Genomic DNA, 16,453 nt, shown 5'->3' with positions numbered 1-16,453 from the left:
AAAAAATCGACTTTGTGATCAGCAACCATTAAAATCAACTCATGCTTATAACGGCTTTCTTTTAACATGCTGTGGTGAGATCTGTGATTGGCTCAAACTTTGTGCTCCATGTTGGGCACCAAAAAGAGCGTGGTTTAACCAGGCAGGCAGCTCAGCACCACACAGCCATTCCCTCACACACACACCCTGCTACGCCCCCAGCGGATGCAGGAGAGAATGAGGAGGGGAAAAAAATAACAAAATAATAATAATAAAAAAGCATGGGTTGAGATAAAGACAGTTTAAGGGAAGACAAATAATACAAACAATGATGATGATGATCGTGATGGTGATTGCCTATCCCGCAGCAGTGGTACCCCCTACCCTGGCCAGCCACCCCATATTGATTGTTCAGCATGACGGCTGCGGTATGGAACATCCCTTTGGCCACTTGGGGTCAGCTGTCCTGCTTCTGTCCCCCCCAGCTTCTCAGGCACCCCCAGCCCTCCACTGCTGGGCAACAGCTAAGCCATCAGTGTGTGATAATCATTCTTCTCATGCTAAATGCAAAACACAGCATCATACCAGCTACTAGGAGGAAAATTAACTCAATCCTAGCCAACTCCAGGACACCCACAGACGAAGGGCATGATATCTCTGTGTGTATATCAAAAGAGAAAAGGTGGTGGTGATTAATTAGAAAGTACTGGAGCTGAGCACGATGCAGATGGTGTGGAATATGGGATGGATATTGTCCTCATTTTGGCTGGGATAGAATTAATTTTCTTCCTATTAGCTGGCATGGTGCAGTGTTTGTATGTAAGACGCACTTCCAGACAAAATAACCGCATGCATGAGAAGGAAGAAGAGAAAAAGTGGAATCTGCCAGCCTTCTATCCCGTACCCTTAAATGAGTTTGTGATGCAATTCCATTCAAATAGTTACTGCGGTATTGTCAAAACTGTCCTGCAAATTCCTGCTCCTGTTACCTTGTGAGAGATGGCATAATCAGGGTGAGCCATCTGCCTGCAGACATTAACAGCTGACAGAATGCAGCATCTGTCCAGGGGAACCTTGAGAAACTGCAGGATTTTGCCTAAAGGAACATCTTGGCATTTACAAGGAGAAGAGCCCAGTCCTGCACCGGAGGAAGAGGAACCCCACACATCAGGGCAGACTGGGACCCTGCTGAGAGAGCAGTGCCCAGGAGGAGGAGGGCCTGGGCACCACGACGGATGCCATACGAGCAGTGGTGCTGCTCCCCAGGAACCAGGCCAGCTTCCTACAGAGCTGCCTTACGAGGAGCATGGCCATCAATAAGATCTGAGTTATCAGACTCAGCTCAGATCTTGTGAGATACCACACGGACAAGGGTCTAGAGCCAGCAGGAAAAGAGGTACAGGTGTGGGAGTCCTTAGGACAGCCTGGTGTGGAGAGGATCAAGGGCTGTGACAAGGCTGAGAGTCCCAACAGGACCCAGGGCTTTGTGTCCATGGCTCTGGCTGTTGTCTCTGCCACTGAGGCCTAGGAGGAGACAGCTTATCGGTAAAGCACCAGGGCCTCATTGCCTCCTCGCCCCCACCCATGAACCAGGCAGGGCTTGTACCATTCTCCTGCACTTGGCCATGCACATCCCCATCTCCTCCTGGCCCAGGAAGAGCCCTGAGCAGTGTGTGAAGGGAAAGGATCTCCCTTCCCAGGGGCTGGGGGTCAAGGCCTGGCCCTTGTGCTTGGTGACACACATCCAGTGTTCCTACACATCAGGGTCACCTTCACACTGCCTTTGTCTCCTTGTCCTCACTGCCTCCAATGCTCTGCTCTAACGAGCTCCAAGGGAGGCTGTGTCAGTGCTGGCCCTCAGGGGGACACTGCAGGAAACTTGCCTCTGACTTGGACTTGTTGAGAGATGTCTTCAATTGTCTCTCAGTGCCTGAGGTTCGTGGGCTCCTCCCCAAAGCCCCCCGAGGGGGGATTCCAATGCCTTGGGCTGGGCGCCTGGTGCTGAGCTGGGCCGGGCTCGTGGGACAGAGAGAGCTCGTGGCAAGAGGGCCCTGGTGCAGAGAGACAGCTGTGCCCAGGAGCAGCTCCTGTGCACAGCGCAGCAGGGCTGGGGGCTCTGACCGCAGGTGGCATGGGGAGAGAAGAGAAGGAGAGAGGGCTTGGAGACAGTTGGCAGTGGGAGGATGCTGAGAGCTGCCTGCAGGAGAAATCTGCACAGCCCTTGACAAGGTACGTCTCTGGCTGCAGGGCCATGCAGGTGGGGTTGCCAGAGGGGTCTTCTACAGCTGGCACATCCAATGCCTGACAGCACCTCTCTGGATAGTTGTGTCTCTGTTTCTCCAGCAAAGTGTAGAAGATGCTGTAGAGAATGGCATTTATTAGAGGAAATTTCCAGAGGAAGACTGAGGCTTGGTTTATCAGAAGGGAAAGGCTTTTTTGGATTCTGTGCTTTCAGATTCATGCAGTGGAGGGGAACCTGAGTGAATCTGAGCACACATCTTGTGGGATGGGGTCTGTGAGAATGGACAGGGAGGAGACATGGGGACAGAGAAAGAGCTGCTGCCAGGGATAGCTGTAGGCAGCAGGGACATAGGCAGGTAGTGAGAGGGAGCTGCTGCCACAAATGCTGTGCGAGGGAGGGCTCAGGCACCGCCCTGGCAGCCCCTGCAGGGCAGGCGCCTTCCCTGGGACACCCCCTGCTCTCCTCTGCCACCAGCACAGCCTCTGCCCTCAAGCCCCCGCTGTCCCCAGCAGGAGCTGCCTCCTCTGCAGGCAGAGCTGCAGCACAGGAGGGTGTGCTGAGTGTCCGTCTGTCCCTCCCTGGCCTTGCCTCCCCTGGCAGCAGCACGCTGCCATTCCTCCTGGCTTCTCCACCTGGCCGTGCTGCTGCTGCTCTTGTTCCCAGGCTGCCTGGGGATGGGGGTTTCACCTGCCCATGGAGTGAGCCCTCGGGGTGCCTGGGGGAAGGGGAGTACGGGGACAGGGTGAGGGGTCTGGAGATGGGCCCTTGGAGCCTGGATTCCTCTGCCCTCAGCAGTGTTCAAGCTCTTCTGAGGAGAACCTACTTAGTGCAATTGTCCTGCAGTCGAAGACATGCCAGCACAAAGTAGCTGAATCTATTGCAGGAAATGGATCTCCCAATTGTTTGCGTGTAATTGGGCAAGTGCTTTGAGGGGAACAATTTAGAAATGTAAATCGTTTTCTCAGATCGCTTCGCTATATTATTACTGTATTTCTGTTCCTTTGGCAGGACCCCATGCCCAGAAGCAGGAAATGCCCAACAGCAGCTCTGTGAGCGAGTTCCTCCTGCTGGCATTCGCAGACACGCGCGAGCTGCAGCTCCTGCACTTCGCGCTCTTCCTGGGCATCTACCTGGCTGCCCTCCTGGGCAACGGCCTCATCCTCACCGCCGTAGCCTGTGACCACCGCCTCCATACCCCCATGTACTTCTTCCTCCTCAACCTCGCCCTCCTCGACCTGGGCTGCATCTCCACCACTCTCCCCAAAGCCATGGCCAATGCCCTCTGGGACACCAGGGCCATCTCCTATCAAGGGTGTGCTGCACAGGTCTTTTTCTTTGTCTTCTTCATATCAGCAGAATATTATACTCTTATTATCATGTCCTACGACCGCTACGCTGCTATCTGCAAGCCCCTGCACTACGGGAGCCTCGTGGGCAGCAGAGCTTGTGCCCAGATGGCAGCAGCTGCCTGGGGCAGTGGCTTTCTCAATGCTGTCCTGCACACGGCCACTACATTTTCCCTGCCCCTCTGCCAAGGCAATGCTGTGGACCAGTTCTTCTGTGAAATCCCCCAGATCCTCAAGCTCTCCTGCTCAGATGCCTACCTCAGGGAAGTTGGAGCACTTGTGTGTAGTGTTTCTTCAGCTTTTGGCTGTTTTGTTTTCATTGTTTTTTCCTATATTCAGATCCTCAGGGCTGTGCTGAAGATCCCCTCTGAGCAGGGCAGGCACAAAGCCTTTTCCACGTGCCTCCCTCACCTGGCCGTGGTCTCCCTGTTTGTCAGCACTGCCATGGTTGCCTACCTGAAGCCCCCCTCCATCTCTTCCCCATCCCTGGAACTTTTGGTGGCAGTTCTGTACTCGGTGGTGCCTCCAGCAGTGAACCCCCTCATCTACAGCATGAGGAGCAAGGAGCTCAAGCATGCGCTGTGGAAATTGATGAGTAGATGTGTTTTGAAAGCAATAAATTTTCATTCTACATCTGCAGATGACTAATAATGTCAATGACTGGAAGAACAACTAATATTATATATATGATTTTTTCTTGTGTGTTTGTGTATTTATGAGTGTTTTGATTACAGGACTTTGTTTTAATATGGCTAAAGTTGCCCCCTAAAATGATATGATTCATCTCATTTCTTTTACAGTATGTACCTGTCGGGTATAGCTCAGAGATTCTGTATATGAGGAGCCAGGCCCTCTGTGAATTGCAATAAAAGAAAGGAGCCTGCACTGCCTTCCTTGTGTGACGTCCTTCCTGTGAGAGCTGCTCTGGCTCTGCAGGGGCAGTGCCATGTGCAGGGCTGCAGAGGAAAAGAGTCCCATCCCAGCAGCACGGCCAGGGAGCACCAGCGCTTGGGGCATGCCGAGCTGCTCTCTTGCCACTGCCCCCCTCTGGTGCTGAGCCCTGCTGGTGGGGTCAGGCCCGGCTGCTCCTGTAGCTTGGTGCCAGTGCTGCTGTGGGGCTGTGCTGGGACTGCAGGCAGGGACAGGCAGTGGGCACGGCAGTGGCACAGCCAGCCTGCGCTGCAGCACTTCCCTCCTAAGGGGGGATCTCCTCCAAGGTGGACTCACCACAGCTCAAGGGCTCAATCTGCTGTGAGCAGGCAGTGGAGAGCTCTGCAGCCCCAGGGCACGCAGCAGCCCCAGCCAAGGAGTCTGGCGAGTGATTTGACTGCAAGGTCCCTCCTGCCCTAGCACCTCCCAGAACTGGCACGGCACTGGCTCCTGTGTGTCAGAGAGGCTGGGAGCCCAGGAGCTGTGCCATGGGCTGGAAGGGTCACAACCGGATCACTTCTACCTGGGCAGATTCTGGGCCAAAAAGGGGGTGTTTTGTAGGTGTGGTATTATGATCTCAGTGGTGCCTCAGAAGCTCCAAGTCCAGTAGGAAGCTAATGGCTGTTACGTGGCCTGTGAGGTGACTTTTTTCAGAAGCAGCTGACAGGTCATCCCTTGACTCCTGGCTGGGATCTGTGCCTTTAGGCTCACATCTGCTGGTCTCCATGATAGGACACCAGATGCATCTGCTCTGCACACAGTTTGTGAGATCCTCTCTTCCTAAGTAGCTGGTAGGCCCCATAGGGGAAGAGGTCTTGGATTGGGGTTGTCATGTCAGAGGTATCTGCTTTTGCCTGAACTCATCTTTTAGGGCTGCTTTTGTGGTGGTGCAGAGCTGCTGGGCACATTGTGCAGGGTGCTCCTACAGCCTTTGTGTCCTTCTCCGTGCTGGCTTGGGAGCTGCTTCTTTCTCAGGAGCAGAGTAGCCAACCGAGGTGAGACAGACACTCAGAGTTCATGAAAGCCATCAGAAAGCTGCCCCTTAGAAGATGACTGATATGGGGAAGTCAGGAGAAGCCTGGCCAGGAGAGATGTGAGATTTGGGGGAGGGAAGAGGAGCTTGGCCAGCAGTAGCTAATGATTTTGGAGAGGTAAAAATGCTCAGGTAATCTCGATCCCACAATAATGCAGACTTAAAGCAGTCATGTGAGGCCCTGTTTTAACCTGTAACATTAATACCTAAATCGAAATGCCACTCCACACCCTGACAGGAATCCACTGCTCTAAGTTTTGACCACAATATCCCTTGAAACCAAAATTAGTTATAACACCATTTCCATTACCTTTACTCTCTTGCTCACCCTGATCCCTGCCCTTAACACTAGCATTTAAATGCTCTAATAAAATCTAGTATCCTTGCAGACCTAAACAAAATGCTAAACCAAGGAGCTTGCACATACCCTAACCACAGACCTGACACCCCAAGCACAACACCAAACCCTCCCACTCAATAGTTGCTTAAGCTCTCACCCAGAAATGTTCACCGCAGTCCCTAACGCCATACATGAACAACTAACATCCAAACCCTGTCCTCCTGTACATTAACATCCTCACCTCCAATCCCTCTCCTCCCTGGGTCTCCTCCCCTCACCTCCGTGCCCTCTCCTGTAGCAGGGCAGGAACCGTGAGGTTGCCGTGCAGTCCCATGGCATTCAGAGATGAGTGTGAGGGGCCATGGATCTGATCAGCTTGTGGGCCACAAGGAGGAGATGGGTGGGAATGCTCTGCTGAGCTCAGCTCTGCCTCAGGATCTCCTGCCCCAGCAGGAGGAATGGGACTGGGGCAGTGACTGGGAGGTCACTTCTGTCTCTGCAGCTGATAGGGCAGCAGCAGGAACGTGTCACGCAAAGGGACTGTGAGGTGCCTTGTGTCTGGAGGTGGCAGGTCAGCCTTGGCTTCTCCCTGGGATCGGCACTTTGGGGCCGACATCTGCCAGTGGCCCTGCTAGGCCAGCAGAAGGCCCCTGCTTGGCATGCTGACTGTGGGATCCCCTCTGCCTCCATCCCCAGGAGGACCCAGACAGAAAGAAGGCCCGCAGAGGGCTTGTCCTGTCCCTTCTGCTTGAGGCCAGGACTGGACAGCAGGAGGCACAAGGCTTGGCTGTGTCTAGCCAAGAAGCTGCAAGGCCAGCAGCAGGCCCAGGCCTTGGGAGATGCTGGTGAGTACCTATGATCAGACTCTAGCTTTGTGTTTCAAGGAACAGCTGGTGAGGGCTGATGAGAGACTGGTGAAATGATGGAAATGTTGGGATCAGAGCAAGGTGGTGGACAGAGATGAGTGTCTGCAGCCTTCAAGGAAATAAGGCAAAGTGTGGAACAGCATAGGAAAGCCTGCAGAGGAGAAGGCAGAGGGTGCTGGTAAGAATGGAAGGCCCCAACAGCCCTGACCTTTTTGTCCCTTTGGCTAGAGCTTCTGAGGAGACGAGATATAGTCATTGCAATGGGGCCTCTTTGCCTCCTTGATACCCTGTGCAGGGGTGGGAAGGTGTCATGATGAAGTTCTTGTCGTGGCATCACACTGCCCACCACATCATACAGACTCCAAGAAGAGCCCTGAGCCAGACGGGGGGGTGCAGGATCTCCCCTCCCAGTGGCTGGGGTCAGGCCTTGGCCCTTCTGCTTCACCAAAACCAACCAAGACTTTTCTCAGCACAGCGCTTTGCCTGTCTGCAATTATGGCCTCCAGTTATCTGCTCTAACAAGTCCCTGGGGAGGCTTTGTTAGTAACAGCCCTCAGTGGGGCCCATTAATACTCCAAGTCACTTCAACTTTTCCTCCTGACTTTACTTTCTCAAGCAGTTGCGTCATTCTCCTCTCAGTACCTGAGCTTCATAGACCGAGCACCAAAATACACCATTGAGATCATTAAAATGCAGAATGTCGTAAACAGCCATATCTCTCCCATGATTTTCTTCAAGTCTTCAAGACTTGTAGAGCTAATTGGAAAGCTTTCATGGTGTAGTTAAGGAGGAAGATTTCAAAGAGCATCTAATAGAAATCTTTCCTCATTTTAAAGGCTGAATTTTGTTGCATTTCAGTTTGGAGCATCATTTTCCTATAGATATTGGTCTAGGGTTACTCCTTTGAAGCCCTGCTGAGGTAGGAAGAGTAGGGTTTTTCCAATTTAAAAACAAACAACAGGAAACCATTCTGCATTAAAAAAAAAGAAAAAGCAGCAACTGGGTTGGTGAGAGCGGTCAGAATGATCCAAGAGTAAGGGGAGGGCAAAGCAGGAGAACCATGGGAAGTGCATAGGTCCAGACAGGCAGCTGGAAAGGGGACATTCAGCATGTTCTGTGTAATCAAGTCAGGTTTTCTTCCTGGAAGATGAGGGAGCACACCATGATAGACAAAGCGATGACCAAGCAAGTACAGGTGAACACCAGTATTTCTTCTCCTGCGATGAATATAGAAAACAGAAAATCACATTTCTTCATGATATAAATTACACTTCATGTGAGACATTTAACGGAAGGGATTGAGTCATTTGAGCTGATGAGTAGTTGCTTTTTTAGTTAAGTACTAAAAAAATTACTGGGTATTGAGGCAGAGCTTTGCTGTGTGACCATAAGCATAACCAGGGAAAACCTCCTGTGGCCCCGTTGTGTTTGTGGCACTTCCCTGCACCAGCAGATGTCAGAAAAGACCTGCAGGAGACCGGAGCCCTTTGGGAAAATCAGGTGGAGCCAGGTGGAGTTCCCAGGGCACCTCCACTGCCAGCAGTGGTCTTTGTCCCTGTAACTGCAGCCCAGCCCAGCACAGGAAACCCCTTCAAAGACAACACCCTAGTTCATTGGGTTCCTGGGACTGACCTAGATTTGAAATGGTCATTGGAAACCCATGATACTTTCCCTTATTCCTACTAGACACTTGAACATGCATTTACCTTCCTGGGTCATCTCTAGCAAACTCAGGATGAAAAACTCAAGTATAGCACGCTTCAAATGGCTGAGAAGGAACCCATCAGCTTGCCCCACTTTGGAAATAGTCCCCGTCCAACTTAGGTTTTCAAAGTGAAAAATGTGAAATGACCCGTCAGGTCAATGCACAGAGTAAGGGAAAGTCACACATATTGTGCTGCAGTAGCAGAAGGCAAAAAGCATTGCATTGTGCCTCAGAATAATCAAGGAGACCTAATCCAGTTCATCCGTGAGATAAAGCAGAGTGAAGGACGTTGAGTTGTGTCCTAAAATGAAGAAGGATGTACATGACTGGTGAAGGAGCTGTCTTTTTGTGCCATCACCAATGCAAATACACAAAACTATATCAAATAAAGGTAACAAGCCCCACTCTGGCTCTGTCACCCCACAGGGCACGGGAGAGGGAGCTGACAGCCAAGGGACGCATTTGGGTGTGGAAGGTGGGGCCCAGCAGAGACAAGGAGCCAAGGCAGGAGCTGCGGGAGGCCAGGAGAAGCAGCCCAAGGGGTGGTGCTGCTTGTGAGGACACGTTTGTGCCAGCAGCCTGAGAGGGCAGCAGCTGTGCGCAGGCGAGGGGAGGCCAGGAAGCGCATGCCAAGAGCGCTCCTGCCAGCAGAGACCAGGCCGGGGCCGAGGGCAAGGGGAGGGGCAGGCCCAGGGCAGGGGGCTGCAAGGGCCATGCTGAGCTCCCTGCCCGTGCAGCAGCCGCACTGGCCCTCAGCAGACGTGCTGGCCGGCACGCACGGGGAGGTGCTGGCGTGCATCAGAGAGCGGCAAGGAGGGCGCTGGAGAGGGCTGGGGCGAGGCGGGTGGCAGAGCCCCATGCAGGGGCTGGCTGGGGGTCCCCTCTGCTGCAGCCACTGCACGCGGCGTGGCAGGAGGAGGGCTCCCTGTGCACCACGGGGCAGAGCCTGGCCCTGGGCTCTTCCTGACATCCCTACAGCTCCTGGCAGGCTGCGGTGAGGTGCCCCTCAGCCTTCCCTCCTGTGCTGCCAGGGCACACGGCTGCCTCCTGCCCAGCTCACTGCCCACCAAGAACGTGCGACAGGGCTGCTTCCCAAGCTGGGCCTTGCCCAGGCTCAGTCCCCTGCAGGGGCGGAAACTGGCCCTTGTCCTGGTGGCTTTTCATGGCCTTCCTCTCAGTACCTGCTCTTCTCATGCTTGATCTCTTTTACTGAATTCAGAGGCTTAGGAGAACTTTTTGGTACAGACTACCGCAGAAAATACTTTGAGTCCCTCAGCCACATCTCTGCTTTTCCTCCACATTGCTGCTGGGCTCTTCAATCCCACAACCTCTGCTGTACCTGAAGAGAAATCATGAGAAGGAAGAGTCACAGAAAATGACTACCTGCTGGTTCCTTTATTTCCTTAATTACCAAGAGCTTATCAGCACCTGTACATGGGGTCTCTGGGTTAAAATAAATAAATAAATAAATAAATAAAAGTTAGAAGAAGTGAGATAGAAGTGAGATGAAGAAAAAATACTTTAATTGGAATAATATTGCAAAGATTGAAAGGCAATTTTGAAATACATGAACAAAGGTGTTTCTGCCTTGCCCGGGAATATGTGAGGAAGATGTGCAGGTACCTCATTGGTGGGGAAATGCTGTATATTAGAATAACATCCTCAGTGCCTCCTTTAGCTCCTTGTTCCTCGTGCTGTAGATGAGGGTTTCACTGCTGGAGGCAACACTGAGTACAGAAATGAAAGCACCATGTCCAGGGATGGGGAGGTGATGGACGGAGGCTTCAGGCAGGCAGCCATGGCGGTGATGCTACGCAGGGAGACCACTTTGACCCGAAACACAGCACATCTTTACACCTGCTGAGGGTGCACTCACTCTATTCCATCATCCAGGTCACTGACAAATAAGTTGACCAGGACTGGACTCAGTGTAGATCCCCGGGGGGCACTGCTGGCTACAGGCCTCCAACTAGACTCTGCTCCACTAAGCACAACCCTCTGAACTCTGCCATCCAGCCAGCTCACAATCCACCTCGCTGACCACTCATCCATCCCACACTTCCTGAGCTGGCCTCTGAGGATGTTATGGGAGACAGTGCTGAAAGCCTTGCTGAAGTCAAGGTACACAACATCCACTGTTCTCCCTCACCCACTCAGCTAGTCATTCCATCATAGAAGGCTATCGAGTTGGTGAAGCACGGTTTCCCTTGGTGAACCCATGCTGACTGCTCCCGATCACCTTCTTCTCCTCCACATGCTGGAGATGACCTCCAGGATGAGCTGTTCCATCGCCTTTCCACGGATGGAGGTGAGGCAGACCGGCCTGTAGTTGCCTGGGGCCTCCTTCTTGCCCTTTTTGAAGACCAGCATGACATGAGCTTTCTTCCAGTCTTCAGGCACCTCTCCTGTTCTCCATGACCTTTCAAAGATGAGGGAGAGTGGGCCAGCAGTAACATCCGCCAGCTCCCTCAGCACTCATGGATGTATCCCATCGGGGTCCATGGACTTGTGGGTGTCAAGTTTGCCTAAGAGATCTCTGAGCTGATCCTCTTCAACCAAGGGAAAGTCCTCGTTTCTCCAGAGTTCCTCCCTTGTCCCTAAGGTCAGAGATTCCAGAGGGCTGGTCTTAGCAGTGAAGGCTGAAGCAAAGGAGGCATTCAGTAATTCTGCCTTCCCCTTGTCCTTTGTCACCAGGGCACCCACCTCATTAAGCAGTGGGCCCACATTTTCCTTCCTCTTCCTTCTGCGACTGATGTGTTTGAAACAGCCCTTTTTGTTGTCCTTGACACCCCTTGCAAGATTTAACTCCAAATGGGCCTTGGACTTCCCTGTCGCTTCCCTGCATCCTCGGACAAGGTCCCTATATTCTTCCCAAGTGGCTTGTCCCCTTTTCCACAGTATGTATGCTTCCTTCTTTCATTTCAGTCACTCCAGGATCTCCTTGATCTTCCAAGCAGGTCTCCTGCCCCCTTTGCCTGACTTTTTGCTCACAGGATCACACAGCTCCTGAGCTTGGAGGACTTGGAGGTCAGTGCGCTATTGCTGCCGGTGCACCGTTGTGGCAGCCGTCGGCACCTGCTCTGCTTCGGCTCTCAGCAACCCCACAACAGAAGGGTCCTGTGCGAGACCAGGCAAGGTAGACAACTATTTGACGTTCTCTCTATTCAAGGCAGTTATGCCAACAGCCCTCTGGTACCCTTTTGCTTAGTTGTTTACCCTTGGAAAAAGCCAGAAACACAGTCTGGAGGTATGTCGTTAGGGTTACCCAATGATGTTCACGTTACTCACGAGCTATCATGACTGGCCCCAAAGAAAGAAGGGGAAGGTGCCCTGCCTTGTGCCCTCCACCAAGTGGATTCATGAGTGTCGTACCAGTAGCACCTCAAATAGTATTTATTGGTGCAGATTTAGGGAAAGCATCACAAGCCCATATTTGCTTTCCTAGTGGTAACGTAGAAGTTTCTTGCAACATGTAGTTGCTTTACAGGTAGGGATTTGTAGCAATTTGTAATAAAGACGTTCATGAAGACAGAGCAACGAGGTGTCCGTGTCCTTGTGTACTATGGAATCCTACCAACCTCCTGCTGCGATCCATGGGCGGGCTGACCCCCCTAGGTCCTGAGCATCGTTATTGTGATGCCCTTGGAGTGGTCCTCAGAGCTGCAGGAGCAACCACAGAGCTGGGGCTTGGTGACAGCCCTCTGCTGCAGAGAACAGACCCAGCCACAGGGGCTGGACCCTTCAGGTGCCCCAATGCCATGAAACTGGCTTTTTTTCTGCTCAGGTCTGCACACAGCCTCACACACAGCCAGGCTTGTGGCTCATCTCCCTGTGGAGGAGGAGGAGGAGGCAAAGAGCTGCTGGTGCGCGAGTAAGGGAGAAATACTCCACCTGTGGGAGGGCACGGCTGGCGGGGAGGTGGCACAGGACAGGCACTGGCCTCTTTCTGCTATTCCCCACCCAGAGAGCCTTGAGACTGCAGGTCAGTGTCCGTACTGCCCACAGGTGCCTGCAGTCCTGTATCATCAGGATCCACCTTCTCTCCTTCTGTACGTAACATTTTTACTTTGTTTCTCACAGTCTGGGGCCAGGATTGATGGACCTGGTACCTGGCACTGCAAGGCTGTGTCTCACACCATGTTTTTTTCGTGAGTTTTTCCCATTGCAGCAGCAGAGCAGCAGCTAATTGCTTCTGGAAGACAACTGAAACAGTTTCTTCAGTGCATGCTTGAGCTCCTGGTTCCTCATGCTGTAGATGAGCGGGTTCACTGCTGGAGGCACCACCGAGTACAGAAATGACAACACCATGTCCCTGGATGGGGAGGAGATGGAGGGGGGCTTCAGGTAGGCAAACACGATAGTGCTTACAAACAGGGAGACCACGGCCATGTGGGGGAGGCACGTGGAAAAGGCTTTGTGCAGGCCCTGCTCAGAGGGGATCTTCTGCACGGCCCTGAAGATCTGCACATAGGACAGCACAATGAAAACAAAGCGACCAATACCTACACAGAAGTCGATTGCAGTAAGCCCAACTTCCCTGAGGTAGGCATCTGAGCAGGAGAGCTTGAGGATCTGGGGGATTTCACAGAAGAACTGGTCCACAGCATTGCCTTGGCAGAGGGGCAGGGAAAATGTAGTGGCCGTGTGCAGGACAGCATGGAGAAAGCCACTGCCCCAGGCAGCTGCTGCCATCTGGGCACAAGCTCTGCTGCCCACGAGGCTCCCGTAGTGCAGGGGCTTGCAGATGGCAACGTAGCCGTCGTAGGACATGACCGTGAGAACATAAAATTCTGCTGTAATCAAGAAGACAAATAGAAAGACCTGTGCAGCACATCCCTGATAGGAGATGGCCCTGGTGTCCCAGAGGGCATTGGCCATGGCTTTGGGCAGAGTGGTGGAGATGCAGCCCAGGTCGAGGAGGGCGAGGTTGAGGAGGAAGAAGTCCATGGGGGTGTGGAGGCGGTGGTCGCAGGCTACGGCGGTGAGGATGAGGCCGTTGCCCAGGAGGGCAGCCAGGTAGATGCCCAGGAAGAGCCCGAAGTGCAGGAGCTGCAGCTCCCGCGTGTCTGCGAATGCCAGCAGGAGGAACTCAGTGATGGAGCTGCTGTTGGACATCTGCTAATTCTGGTCATGAGGTCCTGTACAAGGAGGAGAAAGGCAGTGATAATGTACCACAGGCATATCAGAGGAAAACTCTTTCCATTTTCTCATTTAAAATCACCAAAAATTGCCCATTTCTAGGCAGATATTTTGAAGGTCTCTTTCATTGATTCTGCCTGAGAGTGTCTCTGGGAGCAGGAGACTTTTCTGTGGGCAGTGGAAGAGACAGTCCTGCACTACAGCCAGAGGTAGTAGCATGGTAGTAACATGGTAGTAACATGGTAGGAATATGGGGTAGTCTCAGATTCACTTTACTGCTGATATCAAAGAGATTTCTCCGGTTTTGCTCCCAGTTCACCTAACTGCAGAGCAGAGGTGTGAAGATTTAGTTATATAATTACTTGTTTTCTATTTTTGTTTTTTACCTGCCCCACCACACCTGAGGAGTGATTCTAAGGCACAAATCCTTGGCGTTCTGCTGCACTCCAAGCAAAACCTTTTGGACCCTCAGAGGCAAAGAGACTGTCCCTTTAGTGCAGAGCGTCCCACAAAGACGACAGCCAGTCTGTCCATCAGTGCTGGTCTCAGCTGCGCTGGCATCTCTTCGACTGCAGGACAATTGCACTAAGGAGGTTGTCCTGAGAAGAGCTTGAACACTGCTGAGAGCAGAGGAATCCAGGCTCCAAGTGCCCATCTCCAGACCCCTCACCCTGTCCCCGTACTCCCCTTCCCCCAAGCACCCCGAGGGCTCACTCCATGGGCACGTGAAACCCCCATCCCCAGGCAGCCTGGGAACAAGAGCAGCAGCAGCACGGCCAGGTGGAGAAGCCAGGAGGAATGGCAGCGTGCTGCTGCCAGGGGAGGCAAGGCCAGGGAGGGACAGACGGACACTCAGCACACCCTCCTGTGCTGCAGCTCTGCCTGCAGAGGAGGCAGCTCCTGTTCATTGCAAACGATCTGTGCTCACCTCAAGCCTGCAGGCACCTTCCAAAGGCAGGGCACTGGGCATCGGAGGGTTCGCAGCTCCCTAAGATCAGCTAGGATAAAGCCTGAAAGGACCACAATGATGATGTTGGTGCAGTCTGTGGGCTGAGGTGCAGGAAGGGACTTTATGAAGTTCATTGATGCCATATTGGTCCCTCTCTGCAATGCTCTAGGAGTCTCAATCTCCTGCCCAATCCTGACAAACCATTACCATGAAACCTGCCTCCCCTCCACTGCAGGATTCTTAAGGCACCGAGTGCAGAAAAAGTCTTGCCTTTCTGATAGTCCCTGCCTTGGTCTTTCTCTTGAAAATTGCAACCATAAATGCCATTCTCTACAGCATCTTCTACTCCTAGCTGGAGAAACAGAGAGACCCATCCCGACAGATGCTATTAGGCATCGGATGTGCCAGCTGTAGAAGACCCCTCTGGCAACCCCACCTGCATGGCCCTGCAGCCAGAGACTCACGGTGCCAAGAGCCTGCAGATCTGTCCTGCCACACGCTGCCCTCTGTTGCTGCGCTCCTCACTGCCTCCAAGCCCTCTCTCCTTCTCTCCTGTCCCCGTGCCACCTGCGGTCAGAGCCCCCAGCCCTGCTGCGCTGTGCAGAGGAGCTGCTCCTGGGCACAGCTGTATCTCTGCACCAGGGCCCTCTTGCCATGAGCTCTCTCTGTCCCACTGTCTTGGTTCCAGTTAGGACAGAGTTAATTTTCCCTCCTAGTAGCTGGTAGGGTGCTATGTTTTGGATTAGGATGAGAAGAGCGCTGGTAACATGCTGATGTTTTAATTTTTGCAGAGCAGTGTTTACACCAAGCCAAGGACTTTTCGGCTTCTCGCTCTGTCCTGCCAGCGAGCAGGCTGGGGGTGCGGCAGGAGCTGGGAGGGGACAGACCCAGGACAGCTGACCCAAACTGGCCAAAGGGGTATTCCATACCATCTGACGTCATGCTAAACAATATATAGGGGTGGCTGGCCGGGGTGGGGGGCCGGCTGCTCGGGGATAGGCTGGGCATTGGTCAGCGGGTGGTGAGCAATTGCATTGTGCATCACTTGTTTCTTACACATTATTATTAGTAATACTATTATCATTATCACTATTATCATTATTGTTATTATTATTTTCCTGTCTTAATAAACTGTCTTTATCTCAACTCACAGGCTTCACTTCCCCGTTTCTCTCCCCCATCCCAGAGAGGGAGGGGGGAGGGTGAGCGAACGGCTGTGTGGTGTTTAGCTGCCAGCCGGGTTAAACCACAACAGCCCTTTTGGCGCCCAACGTGGGGCTCGAAGGGTTGAGATATAGACAGATTTGACCTGAGTGTATTAAACTAAAATTGGTATAAGTATTGGACCTGCTTGATAGTTGCTAGTCACGGTGGTGATTGCCTTACTCTCCAGTCTGCTGTGCCTGTTTTCCAAATTGAGTTTTATAGCGCGTTACTTTCTGTATGTGCTCCCTGTTGCACTGTTTATCCTTTCTGGGCCCTGGTTTAAGATTGTTACGGTACTGTGCGGTGTAACAATGGCTTATGAAATGATGAAATATCTGGTCACGACTCTAACCTGGTATTTGTACTCAGCAGTGACGTCGACTCTATACTTTGGAAACCATATCTCGGAAACTATTAGCAATTACACCTATTGCCTGTTTTCGTTAGGGAGCCAATCTGTGAAGGGGACAGGGGAAGACATGTTTCCCTCCCTGTTCACTCTCCCTTTCTCCTTCACCACCCTCTTATCCCCCGAGCTAGTTACGGTGGTTCTCCGAGATGTTGAATATCCTTGGGATACTCAGACCAGCCTGCTCTTGTTGTTATGTCTCCTGAATGCGCTTCAGGTTTTGTTGAGGGTTAAACAACTACTTAGGAATCTCATCCGGAGATCTGTCTTGAGGTGGGATAGTTGCGAGTGGCAGGGAGTGTGGGAGGA

At 52.6% G+C, this 16,453-nt stretch overlaps 2 protein-coding genes across 2 annotated transcripts; one reads left to right on the top strand and one right to left on the bottom strand.

The window, feature by feature from the left end:
* Positions 1 to 1,778: 1,778 nt before the first annotated feature.
* On the top strand, positions 1,779 to 4,831 carry LOC310890655 (olfactory receptor 14C36-like). Its single transcript, XM_083852968.1, has one exon. It carries the CDS (start codon positions 3,253 to 3,255, stop codon positions 4,213 to 4,215), a length of 963 nt encoding a protein of 320 aa, XP_083709094.1. The 5' UTR covers positions 1,779 to 3,252; the 3' UTR covers positions 4,216 to 4,831.
* Positions 4,832 to 10,905: 6,074 nt separating this feature from the next.
* On the bottom strand, positions 10,906 to 14,267 carry LOC310890624 (olfactory receptor 14C36-like). The gene has a single exon (XM_083852935.1). The coding sequence runs from the start codon at positions 13,554 to 13,556 to the stop codon at positions 12,624 to 12,626; it is 933 nt and encodes a 310-aa protein (XP_083709061.1). The 5' UTR covers positions 13,557 to 14,267; the 3' UTR covers positions 10,906 to 12,623.
* Positions 14,268 to 16,453: the final 2,186 nt, after the last annotated feature.

This window comes from Anser anser (assembly GCF_964211835.1).
Source record: "Anser anser genome assembly, contig: HAP1_SCAFFOLD_32, whole genome shotgun sequence".
Taxonomy (NCBI): domain Eukaryota; kingdom Metazoa; phylum Chordata; class Aves; order Anseriformes; family Anatidae; genus Anser; species Anser anser.
The sequence above is the reverse complement of the archived record's forward strand: the minus strand, read 5'-3'. Positions and strand labels throughout refer to the sequence as shown.